This window comes from Physeter macrocephalus, chromosome 6 (genome assembly GCF_002837175.3).
Source record: "Physeter macrocephalus isolate SW-GA chromosome 6, ASM283717v5, whole genome shotgun sequence".
NCBI classification, from domain to species: domain Eukaryota; kingdom Metazoa; phylum Chordata; class Mammalia; order Artiodactyla; family Physeteridae; genus Physeter; species Physeter macrocephalus.
This window is the reverse complement of record NC_041219.1, coordinates 6,164,166-6,179,395: the sequence shown is the minus strand read 5'-3', so window position 1 is coordinate 6,179,395 and position 15,230 is coordinate 6,164,166. Positions and strand designations below refer to the sequence as shown.

General features: G+C 39.9%; 1 protein-coding gene across 1 annotated transcript in view; it reads right to left on the bottom strand.

Moving 5' to 3' along the window:
* The window catches only part of MYRFL (myelin regulatory factor like), a 128,108-nt gene extending 113,510 nt beyond the window's left edge, over positions 1 to 14,598 (bottom strand). The window contains exon 1 of the mRNA XM_055085208.1: positions 14,331 to 14,598. Within this exon, the coding sequence (XP_054941183.1) occupies positions 14,331 to 14,376 (46 nt within the window). The 5' untranslated portion in view covers positions 14,377 to 14,598. The remainder of the gene's footprint in view (positions 1 to 14,330) is intronic.
* Positions 14,599 to 15,230: the final 632 nt, after the last annotated feature.

The following is a 15,230-nucleotide window of genomic DNA, read 5'->3' as shown; positions in this document are numbered from 1 at the left end:
CTTAAACTGAGTTTGCAGTGTCCCAACTTCAGAACCTCTTACAGATTTACTATAAAATTAGGACAAATGCTTTAGACTATTCAAGAACAGACAATATAACAACTTATTCCTTTCAGCTTTGATTCAACCTCCAAACAAGGAATGCCCGCTAAACCTTAAAGATATGGTATTAAATTTCACTGTTCTGTTTTTTTCTGAAAAATGTTGATTTCAAGAACAACATGGAAAAGCTGAACCTTTTGCAATAAAAAGACATACTCAGTACTTTGTCCTTTGTTGCTTGGCAACTAAAGGCTATAAATGGATTTTATGATTATAAAGGCTCTGGAATTAATGTGAACATGTAAAAGTTGTAATAACTCCTTGGGGACAGGTGTGTTTCTTTGAAAAAAAAAGTATGAATATATACATGTAGCTTTTACTCATTCTTGTTTCAAAATAAATAGAGCAAGCAATTTTGTTTATCCACACTTGCAAATGTTATAATAAAAATCAATAACTATCATTTATTTCATCATTTCAATATTTTATCATTAATGCTCACAACACCAAGAGGTAGGTGTTATTATCTCCATTTTACAGGTGGAGAAAACTGAAACTTTAAAATGTTATGTTATTGGCCCAAGGTCACAAAATTAAGAAGCAGAGGAATCAGTATTTGAACCCAGGTCTGCCTGAACTAAGGCTTCTGCCATCAAGTGAATACCATAGAGATTTCTAGGAAGCGTATTTCTCGGCTTCTAATACTTGAGGATATTGATCAATTTAATCCCATGACAGCGACACCATTTCCAATTATCAAGTCATATGATGTTAGCCTCAGAACACATTTCTCCCCGTTGCTTTACATGACAATGGTTTCTTATATTGCTAATACCAAGGTGTCAAATATTGGGGTACCATCTTACTGGACTTTTTGTCTTGAGTCTGGGTACCAAAAAGGACAATATTGAGAGTTAATATTTTCTACTACACTTCTGAGCAAACCCAGCTTCCTAAATTCCCTCTATGGATTCTTGTTTTGCATCAAGCAGTACTACAGGTCAGTGTTGGTGTTCTTATATCTTTGCATTCTTATTAGTAGCCTTATCTTTTGAGTTTCTGTAGCTGCCTGCTCCATGAACATAACCCATTGCCTTTTTACTGCTAGCACTTCATCTTATGGTGCCAGAGCTGGGCTTTGTCAAAAAATGCCAGATGGCACTTAAGTTCCAACAGCTCACATTCCAGAATAATTTCATCTATAGAATGGAATTACATGCACATTGTCACACACACATACACAAAAGCTCTGGTTATTTTAAGAGGAGCCATAAGTTCCAGCTAACTTTGCAGATGTTCCCTTTCAACTTGTTTGGAGGACACTGCAGAGTGGCAAGGAGCACAGGCCTTTGGAGAAAGACAGACACCTGTCCAACTCTAAGCTCTGATACATAATAGCTGTGTTACCTTGGGCAAGGTACAAACCTTTTCTGAATCTCTGTTTCCTCATCACTAAAATGATGATAACATTATCTGCCTGTTCATTTTGTTGTACAAATTAAGAATACATACAGCTAAAGGCCTTTGTACAAGGTCTAGCATAAAGTCAAGCATTCATTAAATGGCAGGGGTTTCCTTACTGATCACAGACGGCTTCTGGGAGCTCCATTAAAAGAATAAACATTTTTCTTAATTACAGAAGACTGATAATACCATTTCATTGGGCAATAACTGTCGGTCAGGCACTATTCAAAGTACTTCACATATATCATTTTACTTAATTCTCATTTTTCTCCTATGAAGTAATACCTGCTTCATTTACTAGATGAGGAAACAGTCTCAGAGAGACCCAGTCATTTGCCAAAGCAGCATCTCGAGTGCATGGCAGAGGAGGGATTTGAGCCCAGGGAAATCTGGATACAAAGCCTCTGCTCTAACTACTATGTCGCTCATCACCACACATGCACGCTGGTGTCGGGAGCTCAGAGACAGTATGCGTGATGTGCACTGGTGCCCGGTTTCCAGAGCTGATGTGGGTGGCCTGTGAAATGCAACCTCAGAAATGGGAAAGATGCTGTGATCAGATAAACTCCAAGCTCATTCCTGCAACCCAGGGTCCATTACCTTGACTGGTTTCCTGGTGCCTAGATCTCTACTTTTGTCAAAACTAGAGCGTCTACACTTCTGTTCGTCTCCTAGTGTCTCCCAGTGACGCCCAGGTAATGATTCTGAATCTCAGCTATAACTATTTTGAGTTATAGCCTGAACCTCTCACGGAGGGACTTGGTTTTTGAATTCTCTCCATCCCCAGTTAGCATCTCTGCCATGTTTCCTACTGAACATCACACCACCTCCACTCCCTTCCTGCTAATAAAGAGTTCTTTTTAGGGGAAACAGAGTTATCACACCTAGGGGAAGATATCTGCCATGGGTCACAGATCTAAGAGTAATCTACATTAAAAAAATGTTTATGAGGAGCTGCGATTTCCCCCCCACCAGAGTTGATTCTGATACTAAAATATACATAAGAAAAGGAGAACAACCTTTGTACAATGCAATAAAGGTGCCCGCCTTTCTATCAGAAGTTTTGATCAAGAATCTCATTGACTTAACACACATTTAACAAATATTTCTTTTTTTTCTTTGTAACAGCTACATTCAAGACAATAAGTCTGCATAGATAATGAGACAAAGTCAGGTCCTCACCTGGAGGTACTCACTGTCTTCTGGGGAGATAGACAAGTAGACCTATAAACTAAACCTCAGCGCGAAAGGTGCACATCCAAAGGTACGGACAAAGTGCTGGAGAAGCACGGAGAATTTTGCTTCACAGGATGTAGAAGTAGGAAAGTGCATTCGGGGCAAACGGCACAAACACCCAGTGTTATAAAAAGGTGTTGAAACTAAGGGACACTCGGCACATACGAGCGTACATTAAACATCTGTAACTATAGGTCTGGAATGTGGCAATAGGGTTTGGGAAATGCTGATCCATGGGAGTATATGAAACCATTCAGGGTGAGTTTTTGGTGCTCACATAAAAGAGTTTCCAAAACAGGACCCTGGGGCAGAGAAGGAGGAGGGTGTACTAGCGAGCGCTCCTGAGAGGTAACAGACACTGGATGAGAATCGGAGGCGAATGCAATGGGATCAAACAGGAGAGTTTCCGTGGGCAAACACCGATGAAGAGAGGACACCAGGAGGATGAGGGCCGATGATCTTTAATACGATCTAGCAATTAGGAGAAATTTCAGAAGGGTAAGTTCGAGCAGAAGCCAGAGAAGATTGGGTTGAAAAGTGAATGGGATGTGAAGAATGAAGAGAGTGGGTATTTTTCAGAGTTTGGTGATGAAAGGGAGGAGAAAGATTGATGAATATTTGGAAGGAGAGGTAGAGTCAAGGAAAGAGATTTGAATCTCTTGCTGACCCACAGATAACTTAATTTCACTATAGTTCCCCTGAGGAAGTTCTGTTACTCTCTCCCTTCCCTTATATACATCAATTTTTTAAGGTATCTTGTAATGCAACCTAATTCCAGAATCTTTTTAGAAGCAGATAACCAACAGATGTTGATCCACTGCCAGGGGCTTCCTCCTATCAAACTGGGCGCCACCTAGACCCCTGGAAGCATCTCTTCAAATGCCACTGATGTGGCCCCAGGGACAGAAGGAAGCCCAACGCAGAGGAAATAATCACTTTTCCTGGCCAGGTCAACTGCTCAGGGAGAAGGCATCTGATTTTCTATATCCACCATTAAAACTGAGAACAGACTTTTCTGAATTTGCTCCCTTTCTGGTTGCAGTATAGTTTTGGTGTAAATGATTACTGCTACTGTTACAGCTCAGAAGATGAAGATGAAACAGGGATTTTTTTTCATCATTGCTTTTTAAAAAAAAAAAAATTGTTTATTTGGTTGTGCCAGGTCTTAGTTGCAGCAGGCAGGCTCCTTAGTTGCAGCTCGTGGGCTCCTTAGCTGTGGCATACGAACTCTTAGTTGAGGCACGTATGTGGGATCTAGTTACCGATCAGGGATCAAACCTGGGCCCCCTGCATTGGGAGTGCAGAGTCCCAACTGCTGTGCCACCAGGGAAGTCCCTCATCATTGCTTTTAATCATGCTATCAAATCTCCCTTTCCCATCCCCTAACAACATTGTGAGTAGAATCTGTTCCTAGATTCTTTGATTGTTAAAGCATGCTCCAGTCCAGAATCTCCCGCCTGGTTCAGAGCACACCCTCCTCAACTGTGGGCTGCTCCAGGCGGGGCAGGTGAGAGAAACAGCCAACAGCCTGGGGCTAGAACAGAGTTTCTAAGCTCTTGTGGGCTATAGACCTCACTGATCATCTCATGAAAACTACAGAGACATTCCCTATAAGTATGTGCCTACACATATACACATTTCTACCCAATTTCAGAGGGTTCAAGTTCCCTCCAGAATCTCATCCCAAGTTAAGGGAAGTTACTCTTCCATCCCAAGCTACTCTCTGAATAGAGAGTAACTTTTTTTATGTCAAAAAATGTAAATTAATATCAGGTAGTGGTGATAGGGACAGTCTGCAGATGGATTTTTTTTAAACTTCCTAGAAGATAATTTGGCAATACCAAAGACCAAAATTTAAAAAAAAAAAATACTATGTTCCAACAATTATATTTTGGGGAGATCCATACAAAGTTAATAACTAAGGGTTTTGGGGGAAATTGTTATAATGGTATGTATTTAACAGGGAAAAACCTAGCACAAGCCTACATGTCCAATGATAAGAAATGGTTAAATTATGGAACCTCTCAAATAAAGGTTTTCCCACATATACCTGGGGCCTGAAAACAGGAGAGGTGTCCTCCTTGCTCTTCATTGCTGCTTCCGGATCAACTTTCTTCCTCCCTCCTTCACGAGCTTTGGTATATGCCAATGACCAGGACACTTCCTGCTAATAATAGCATCTACCAACCTCTTGGTCACTATTCCTTTCTCATTGAACATTCAGCATCTGGTACCTCCCTCCCTCTCTCTCTAACACTACTCCTGCCATCGCTGGGGGTTGCTTCAACATCCACCCAATAATATCACAGCCTCTCAGGTTCTTAAACTCCTCACCTCTATCCTACCTCAGCCACCACTTCCCATGACCCTCTCCTAAACCTCGGCATCACCAATAACTGCACCATTCTCTGAAATCTCAGTTTCAAGCGTCACGTTCTTTGACCAGCTTGACCTTTCCACTCACCGATATTTATACCCCTACTCTAATACCTTCACCTATTGAGATCCTCTGCCCAGGAACCTTATCCCCACTTTTCCAAACCTCTTCATTCCCCTTCTGCTCCTGTGTTACCCAGCTTAAATTCCAGGGTCCATCACTCTAATTACTCCCTTGCAAAAGGGACTTGTAAGTCCCTTTTCTTCTTTCCACCTGTGGAACTCACATGACAAAATCCTGACTTTGGTTAAGCCCAATTCTTCACCCACTCCAAGACTGCACCGAGTAACTGAATGCTGCTGAGAAAATCATACAAATGTAGTGACTAACTTCACTTAAAGTAATTAACCAGAAACCACAAATGAACATGGCACTGACTAGCATCCTTACTATTTCCTGGCCGATTTGCTTTTTACTGTGTGTAGTGAGTTGGAAAATGGACCCCAAAATGTATGACCACCCAGAACCTGTGAGTGCAAACTTACCTGGAAAAGGGGTGTTGGCAGGTATAATAAAGTTAAGTGTTTCAAGATGAGATCATCCTGGATTAGGGTGGGCCCTAAGGGCAATGATGAGTGTCCTTGTAAGAGAAGTGACAGATACAAGAGACTCATGGAGAAGGTGATGTAAAGATGGAGGCAGAGATAAGAGTGATTAGTCTACAAGTCAAGGAATATCAAGGATATTGTCAGCACCACCTGAAGCTATGAGAGAGACAGGGAGTGGATTCTTCCCTCCAGCCTTCAGCGTTTGTGGCCTTGCCAACTCCTTGATTTCAGACTTCTTATCTCCAGAATTGTGAGAAAATAAATTTGTTGCTTTAAGCCACCTGTTTGTGGTAATTTTTTATGTCCGCCCTAGGAAATTAATACACTAACTAAGAAGATCATTTCACAATTTATCCTCCCTCCTAAAGCCCCCAACAGTCCACTACCACAATCCCACCACCTGGCTTCACAGGTAAAGCAGAAGTAACCTGTCTCAGCTTCCCACCCTGAAACCTACCACACTACCTGCATGTGTTCCAGATACACCTCTTTTCCTCCCTTGCAAGACAGTAAGTGTTCCTGGTACCTAAGGGCAAGCTCTCTCCACCCCATCCTCACCCACCTTCTCAAGGTTCCCCTCCCACAATTATCTCGCTCCCTCTTCTGCAACAAACGTTTATTCCTCCATAATGAATCATTCCATCTGCACATCAAGCTTTCATATCTCCCGTCTTAAAAACAAAATCATCAAGTAAAAACCCTCTTGCCTCCGCACTTCCTCTGGCTATTGTCACATTTCTCTGCTCCTGGCACAACAGGACTTCTCAAAAGCATTATCCATATTAGCCACTCACCTTCCATTCTCTCTTCTTCCCCTACTGCATGGAAACCACTTGTCACGGTCACCCACAACCTTCCTTCCCAAATTCTATGCTCAATTAACTGGCATTTCAGAAACATTTAAAACATTTGACCACACCCTCTTTGAAACACTATTCTTTCCTAGCTTAACACCACACTCACCTGGCTTTCCTCCCACCTCATTTAACATCCTTAGCTGGTTGCTCTCACTTGGGTCCCTAAATGTTATCCTGGGCCCCTCTTGTCTGTCTCCCTTCTTGGTGACCTCATCTAGTCTCAGGGCTTTAAACACCAACCATACACTGATAACTCCCAAATTGATATCTATAGCCCAGATCCCTCCCTTGGCTTCCAGATTCACACATCCAACTGCCTCCTCATCACTTCTGCCTAGTTCTCTAAAAGGTAGCTAAAACGTAAAGTGTCCCAAATGAATTCTTGATTTCACACACATGAACGTGAACACACACACACATGCACACACACAAAAGTGCACTTCCACCCATTATTCCACAGCTGAGTACATTGTACTAAATCCACCAATTATTGACACCAACACCTAGGCATTACCCTTGATTCCTCTGCCTTCCTCACCCCCACATCCCATCCATCTGCAAGTTCTGCCTGTTCTCCTGCTTAAAACCCTCCACTGGTTTCCTATCACACTGAGAATAAAAATCCAAACTCTGACGTCATCTTCGACCACCCACCCCATTGTCATTCAACACTGTCCCCTGCCCCTTCCCACTCCCCCCACTGCCCCTAACCACTCCAAGCTTAGGGACTTCACACTGGTATTCCCTTTTCCTGGAATGTTCTTCTTATGAAGGATTATGATTCTATACCCAGTACATAGTAGGTGCTCAATAAATACTAGTTATTATTAATTAGGTTGTAGATCAAGGGTTAGAAAACATTTTCTATAAAGAGCCAGATAGTATTTTAGATTTTGAGGGCCATAAGGTCTCTGTTGCCACCATTCAACTCTGCCATCACAGCATCCAAGCAGCCACGATATATTTTTTTTAAATTTACTTATTTATTATTATTTATTTTTGGCTGCGTTGGGTCTTCGTTGCTGCACACGGGCTTTCTCTAGTTGCGGCGAGCAGGGGCTACTCTTCGTTGCGGTGCATGGGTTTCTCATTGCGGTGGCTTCTCTTGCTGTGGAGCATGGGCTCTAGGACGTGCAGGCTTCAGTAGTTGTGGCGCGTGGGCTTCAGTAGTTGTGGCTCACGGGCTCTAGAGCGCAGGCTCAGTAGTTGTGGTGCACGGGCTTAGTTGCTCCGCGACATGTGGGATCTTCCCGGACCAAGGGTCAAACCCGTGTCCCCTGCATTGGCAGGTGGATTCTTAACCACTGTGCCACCAGGGAAGTCCCACAGATAATATTTAAATGAATGAGTGAATAAAACTTCATTTACAAAATCAGGCTGTGGGTCAGATTTAGCCTGTGGGCCCTGACTTTCAGACTCCTGTTATAAATGAATAAGTAATGATAAGAAGAGATGTTTCCCTCTATACTCCATGAAAAAGTCCATTATTAAAGAATATAGAGTATGATCCCATTAAAAAAAAATACAAGATCAACACCAAAATGTGAACAGCTGTTATCACTAAGTGGTGAGATTACAGGTGATAACTATTTCTTGTTTTATGTCATCTTATTTTTTCCACAATTGTCCATGTATTCAATGTTTAGCTTCCAAGATATTACGGAGTCTTCCAGAAGCTGACTTCTAACTCCCAAGCTGAAAAGATGACAACATCAATAACACCAAAGAAGGTGGTGTAGTCTCCTCTCAGAAGCGTCTGTCTGAGTGATTTTGTTCCCGGATTCCCTACAGTTGCTGATGACGTTGGCAGTTCTCAAATGTAGGTTGTGTGCAGGTGACAGAAGTTAGCTCTGACCTAGTTACAGCACATTTTAAATTCTAATGAAATCGGCTTCACCTTGGGGATCCCAGCATGAAAGAAGAAAAGGGATTTTTTTTCTTAATGGCACCAAGCCCACGCCTCTTTGTTCTGGATGCTTCATGACAAGGCAACACAATTTCTAACCACCTGCCAACATCAGATAGGAGTGTTCAAAAAAATCATAAGCAGCTTGCATGATTTGGGTTGTTCTTCTTGTCCTTGACGTATTCTCATTCCCAGTCCCCTAGAAAGTCCATAGTGTCTCCAAAGAGAAACAGAGGTGTCCTCATCAATAAACAAGGAGAACCTGCCTCTGTGGGATAATTTCAGCGTTTCTAGGATGCAACATGATGTCTAAAATTCCACCATTAGAGATCAACCAAACCTACTCTTAGAGAAGGTAATCTTCTTGACTTGTATGATCAAAACGACTTTGTGTTCTGTGAAAGCACATTGAATACAAAACTCTATAGAGACGTAAGGTGTCATCAGATCCTTTGCCATTTGTACCTTCTGTGCAAACTCAGGTTTTATTGGGACAGAAGGAAGAGGGCGTAAAGATGCTGTTTATGTGAGAGGGTGAAAAATTGGTGGTCTTAAAGTGAAAGAAAGTCAGATTGAGAGACTGGCCAGAGGCCAAAGATACCCTTTACCTGCAATACAGTCTTGCCCAAGGCCAGCCCTCTACACTGCAGTCAGCTGCTCAGAGCATCTGATTCCAATCACAGGAATTCAGAAACATCAACCAATCAGAGTTGGTTTCACTTTTGGAGAAGTAATATACAGGAACCACATAAGACATTTATGACTTTACCTCTGGTAATAATGGAATCTAAGGCTTCCCACAAACTGGCAGCACTTGTCTCAGCCCCTGTTTTATTCACTGAACCTTTCTCCTACTTTCTGCTCTGCTTACTGGGCAAGTTTTTCTTCTTCCCATATTTGAACTTGCTGGGTGCTCCGAACCTAGAGTTCAAACTGTTGAATAGAATAGTCTGTGCACTGTTCTTCATTCATTTATTTTATAAAGATTACTGTCTACTATGTGCCGGCACCGTTTGGGCACTTTTCCAAGCTACATCTCTCTTGCGCTCAACAATTCTACCAACCCTCCCTTGAAGCCTCTCTAGATCCATTCCATCTGGGTCAGTCCCTTGAGTCTCTGCTTTTCTGCTCCAGAATCTTCAGCATTTTCTTCATTTTCCCGAAAACTTGACACCTCCATAATATTCCTGTACAGCTCATGGGTAGCAGATGTTTTTGCCTACCCTGCATCCCTACCACCCTACTTTAATAATAGCTAACTAGAAATTTAAATCTTAGGCAGAGAGAGGAGGGCAGAAAATAGTTGGAAGCTTGTTTGACAGCAGCTACCTGAAGGGACTGTTCTTCCTCTTAGATCTCAGGAGCTGTCCAGTGGTTCCTGCCCATCCACAGCCTCTGGTTTTAGGAGCTACCCCTCACCTCCCAAACTTCAATGGGTGAGTGGGAGTTTCTTCAGCTAGTTTCTCTCTTCTGCTTTCATGTGATCTCTTCAGGAGAGTCAGCCCTCTGTGTCTGCAGGTTCCACACTTGCAGATTTCAACCAACCGAGGATGGAAAATATTTGGGAAAAAAGATCCCAGAAAGTTCCAAAAAGCAAAACTTGATTTTGTCACATGCTAGCAACTACTCACATAGCATTTACATTGTATTGGGTACTATAAATAATCTAGAGATTATTTAACATGTACTAGAGGATGTACATAGGTTAATATGCAGATACTACTGCCATTTTATGTAAGGGACTTGAGCATTGGGGGGTTTTGGTATCAGAGGGGATCCTAGAACCAATCTCCTCCCGAATTCCGAGGGACAACTGTATGTAGTTTTTCCCACTCTGCTCAGTCAGGGCAGGCATCTCCTCTTTTGCTTTCGTGATAAGTCAAAAAGCGTTTGAGGACCTACTTCAGGACTTTATGAAGAAGATGAGCTAAACAGCTTCTCACCAATTTAGAAAATTTCTTTTTAAAGATTAAATATAATGAACAATAAAATATTCTCAAATTAGTTTTTATAAACAGTTTATAAACTGTTCTAAAAAGCTGGGAAACAAAAGATGAATCTTGATATCACAGTAGCCCAAAAGAAATACCCATAAGGAACCAAATTAAGAATGTAAGGTCACAGCTATGGAAAACAGGTGAGGTAAACTGAGGAATGGGATTTTCCATACTTCATTTTCTATTCCTTTTTTACCCGGGGGGTTGCTGTAACAAGTAAATGAGGTAATGAATGTAAAGTGAATGGAACAGTACTTCATGCATGGTAAACGCTCAGCAAACGTTATTAATCTGGTGCAAACTTAAGATAAAACAAAGTCTAAGTAAATGAGCTAATGAATGTAAAGTGAATGGAACAGTGCTTCACGCATGGTAAATGCTCAGCAAACGTTATTAATCTGGTGCAAACTTAATATAAAACAAAGTCGAAGTTAACTAACTTAAAACTTGGCTGGTGTTAAAGGATATATATTTTTAAAGATAAAATCATGACTCATAGAAATATAAGATGAACACATGTCAAAGATTTTTATATACTTCATGAAGGAAGCAGGAAGATGTTACAAGTGGTTCAAGGAGAATTCAAACAGCAGATCTAGATCTAGGTACCTAGATAGATAAATAGAGATAGATCGATAGATCTATATAGATAGAGATAGGTAAACAGATAGATAATCTAAATCTGGCTATGCCATGGAATGAATTTACAAATAAATGGAAAACTGGGTTTTACTGAAACTACTGATCCCCAAAAGGAGATAATTCATTTACATATCTATAGACAAAATGTATTGCATTGATATCAATTATCTACAATTTACAGAGTTTCAAAATAGCTCTAAGACAATAAAAGGTGAAAATCCCATAGAATCGGATAGCCCAAAGGACATGATCCAGGCATAGTTTTCTATGGAAGACACCTAATAATCTTTTTTTTCATCCATTTCATACAATTTCTCTTTACACAGAAAAGAAACTCTTAAACAGAGGAGTTTTGTGGAATTAAACCCAGTCTCCTTTATTTAAGAAAAACTGACTATGACATCATGCATTCCAACTTTGAAGCACTGAGATAATAAAGTATAAAGAAGAAAATAAAAATCCCCATATTCCTACCACTAAGAAATAACTACTGTTAATACTTGCAGTGTATTCATCCAATTGTTTCTACATATATAGGTGTGCATGTATGTATATATAGCAACTGTTTTCAGATCAGTTTTAATAAACTTTGTTCTAGAAAAATACATATATATTCAATTCTATTATATATACCAATTTGTAATCTGCTTTTCCCCTTTATATCATAAACACTTTTCCTTATCATTGTCATTTTTAATAGCTACAAAATATTCCATTATATGAAAGAACCATAATCTATTTAACTAATCTACCACTATTAGAATTTTAAGTTGTAACCAATTTTTAGTTATTAGAAATAAAATAATGTGCCTCTCCTCTGACAACCTTTCTCTTGCAGTGGTATCAGCTTTGCTGAAAAAGCCAAACATTTCACATGGTATCTGAGTTTCCAGTGGATGTTGGGATCCCTAGAGAACCTGATCCACCTCTTCTGCTTTAGTTAATGGGCCTTGTCATCTTCCTGAGACACACCATAAAGATTCAGCATGATCAGCATGAGATCTGATGTTCAAGGCCATTTAATTCGTGATGATATTGTCAGTACAGATAGTTTTTAATATGAAAGTGTTCATAAGAAAAATACATATTATTTAAGATCCGGATTCTTAGAATGAAGAGTCTGAGAAAGCAAAGAAAAAATAGCTTTCAGGTGGGTAATAAATTACAAAAACTTTTCTTGCTTTTCAGACCTTGGTTTTTTATATGAGTTTGCGTTTAATTAGAAGCTGGCTGACATATCGACAGGAGCACGACATAGAACAACTGGCCCTCCTCATGAGAATATCAGATCCAGTCTTGCTGTCCTCATTCTAAGGAATATTTGAGAAAGGAAATCATAATCTAAAGGAAACGTCTCAAAGCCCTCCAGGCTATCATTTAAAAGATGTGGTTGTTGGACTTGGCACACCATCAGTGATCGATATTTGCTAAACAGATAATAAAAAATTGACAACCAGCTGTGTGACTTTTGGGGGGAGGGGAATCACTTAAGTTAGTGCTTCCATTTTTTATTTCCAAGGTTTACCATCTTTTCCATTTATTCATTCAAAGATAATGTAAGAAAAACACTGACCATTTTATTCTCTTTCCATGGAGAAATTACTCCTCCCTAGTTAAAAAGGCTTCAAAAGGAGCCAGAGTTTAGTTTGGGCTAAGAAAGATACTATAATAATAATAATAATAATAATAAAAAATCAGATTTTGTAATCAGCTATACAGAGGACTTGTGGAAACTATATCCCCAAAGACTTCTGAAAATAGCATAAACAAGGACAGTATAGTGACCCTATAAGTATAACAGCACTTCCAAAAAACAGAAGGTAGACCAGATGAACTTTTCAGGTCTTCTCTAGCTCTGGAAAGAAATCAAGTAGACTTTGTGTATTTATAAAAGCAATTGGTGGTTTCTCTAAAATAAAGCAGATATAACTGCAGCTTGGAGCTTGCTACCTACTGCTCAAATGAAAGTTACATAGGATATAAAATCAGCCAACAACAATCAAGCAACATTAGTGTGCCTACTGTGTGACCCAAGTGGACACACTGACTTGGGCACTGTCAGAGACAGAACATGATGGGATGGATCATAGGGCTGAAATAACATAATAATTCTCTAGGTCTTATATTCCTTCTTATCCCATGTGGCAAAATCCAAGCCACAGAACCTACTGTATTGTACTAATTCCTTCTGATAGTGACCTCACTGTTTCTTTGATATAAACACTCTTTAGTGTTCGAGACAATATGGTGTTGGGTCAATTCCATTCAATCTTTAAACATCTAGTATTTGTCAGGCACTTTACTAATCACAAGAAATGCCAAAAGCACTTTCTCAATATGCTGTTAACTGCCCTCTGGATTCTGTGAGTGAGCTGGTCTGTCCTCAATTATTCTCATACTCCCTCCAGGGAAATACCTGGAAATGTGCAAAAAGCTCTGGCAACATTTCCCTTCCCATGGAAGTCTGAGCATGCCTAACTGATAAGGAACTGCAGCTGCACTAACATGCAGTCTCCCAATGGCTCCCTAAAAGGTGTCACGAAAAGGCAAGCCTTTCCTGACATTTTCAGCAGACCCACCATGAGAATATCAACCCAACTAAATATGAGAAGTGGTACCACTATTTCAGGTTTTTAGAAAAAAAAAATCTTTGTAACCATGTCTTATAGTAAGCCTTCGCTTGGGGAAAAATATATTTAACCTCAAAAGAAATCATCATTCAATAGTTACACATTTTTAAAGTGTTGTGAAAAACAAAGAACGGAATGGGGCAAGAGGTGTTCCTTTACTGTTAGGCTGTTTTGTATTTAATTATATTAACAGAAAAACCATCTTAAGCAAACTCTTACATTTCTCCTGTGCTGTATTCAATAATTTTAGAGATAAGAAAAATCTAGTCTTATGAAACATAAGGATTAGAAAAAAAAAATCTAGCACAGGACAGGGACAAATTCTATAACATAGGTATGCTGACCTCTTGATTCTTTTAACAACTAAGCTGTAAGATGGAAATACTGAATTTTTAAAAATCACTGCCTATACCATTGATTTTTTGCTACAACACAGCAAATAAACCTGCACTTCTGACTTCAAGACAGTTAGTACAATAGTATTTCTTTCAAAGCCCAAGTGAATTCCAAAAAGGTGAGACAGTGATAGTAAGCAGTACCATTCCTCAGATGTTGGAAACGGGCTTCTTACCTTCGAAGAACTGCTGCAGGGCCTCGTTTTCGCCTACCACATCCATGGTGCCGTGGTCCTGGTAGTTACTTCCGCACAGAATGATTATCAGATCTCAGGAACTAAGTGCTGTCCTCTCAGCTCGAAGCCTACGAATGCTCTTGAAAAATGTTCATTTTCTTTTTACTGGAGTGAAGCATATCTTCAGCCATCAAACTGTGCCCAAAAAGATGGTTAAGTTTTCAAATGTGATCATAAAACCAGAAGGATATGTAACCACGCAAAAGGAAAATTCATGAAGAGGGAAGTGGTAGAAAATCCATCTCTCTTTCTATAGGGAACTGTTTCTACTCTGCCTTTCGTCTTTAAGGACCTTTGTCCTTAGTGACACATGTAATTACATAAATGGGCAATAAATACATAGCCTTATCTCCTATTTGTCCTTTTACACCAATATATTTATTTCTCTGCCTCTATCAACCAGATCGATTTAGCTACAGCCTAGCAAAGATACGGGGTTTTTTTTTCACCTAGAGAAAGAGGGCAAATCAATATAATCACTTTCATAGATACCGAGGCTTGTGATAATGAAAAGTTAGGATTTGTTAAATATTTCCAAATCTACTCGCAGTGAAAAAATTTCCTTGATACGCACCTCGTCCATTTCCTCCAGTTTATTTTCTTTGAAAGTATAAACCATATAGTATGAGAGGTCCCTCTAATGAGCAATAAAACTGCATTTCTGATTTAGTAATTCTTACAACCAAGTATGTGGTTCACTCCTAGCTGGTTTTACTCCTAAATATAAAGGTATACCCAAATAAATGTTTTGTTTTCACTATTTAGCCATTAACTTATCTAATAATAGACTAAAAGGAATACAATTAGGAAATTAAACTAGTCCTTTCAGCTCCTTCCTGT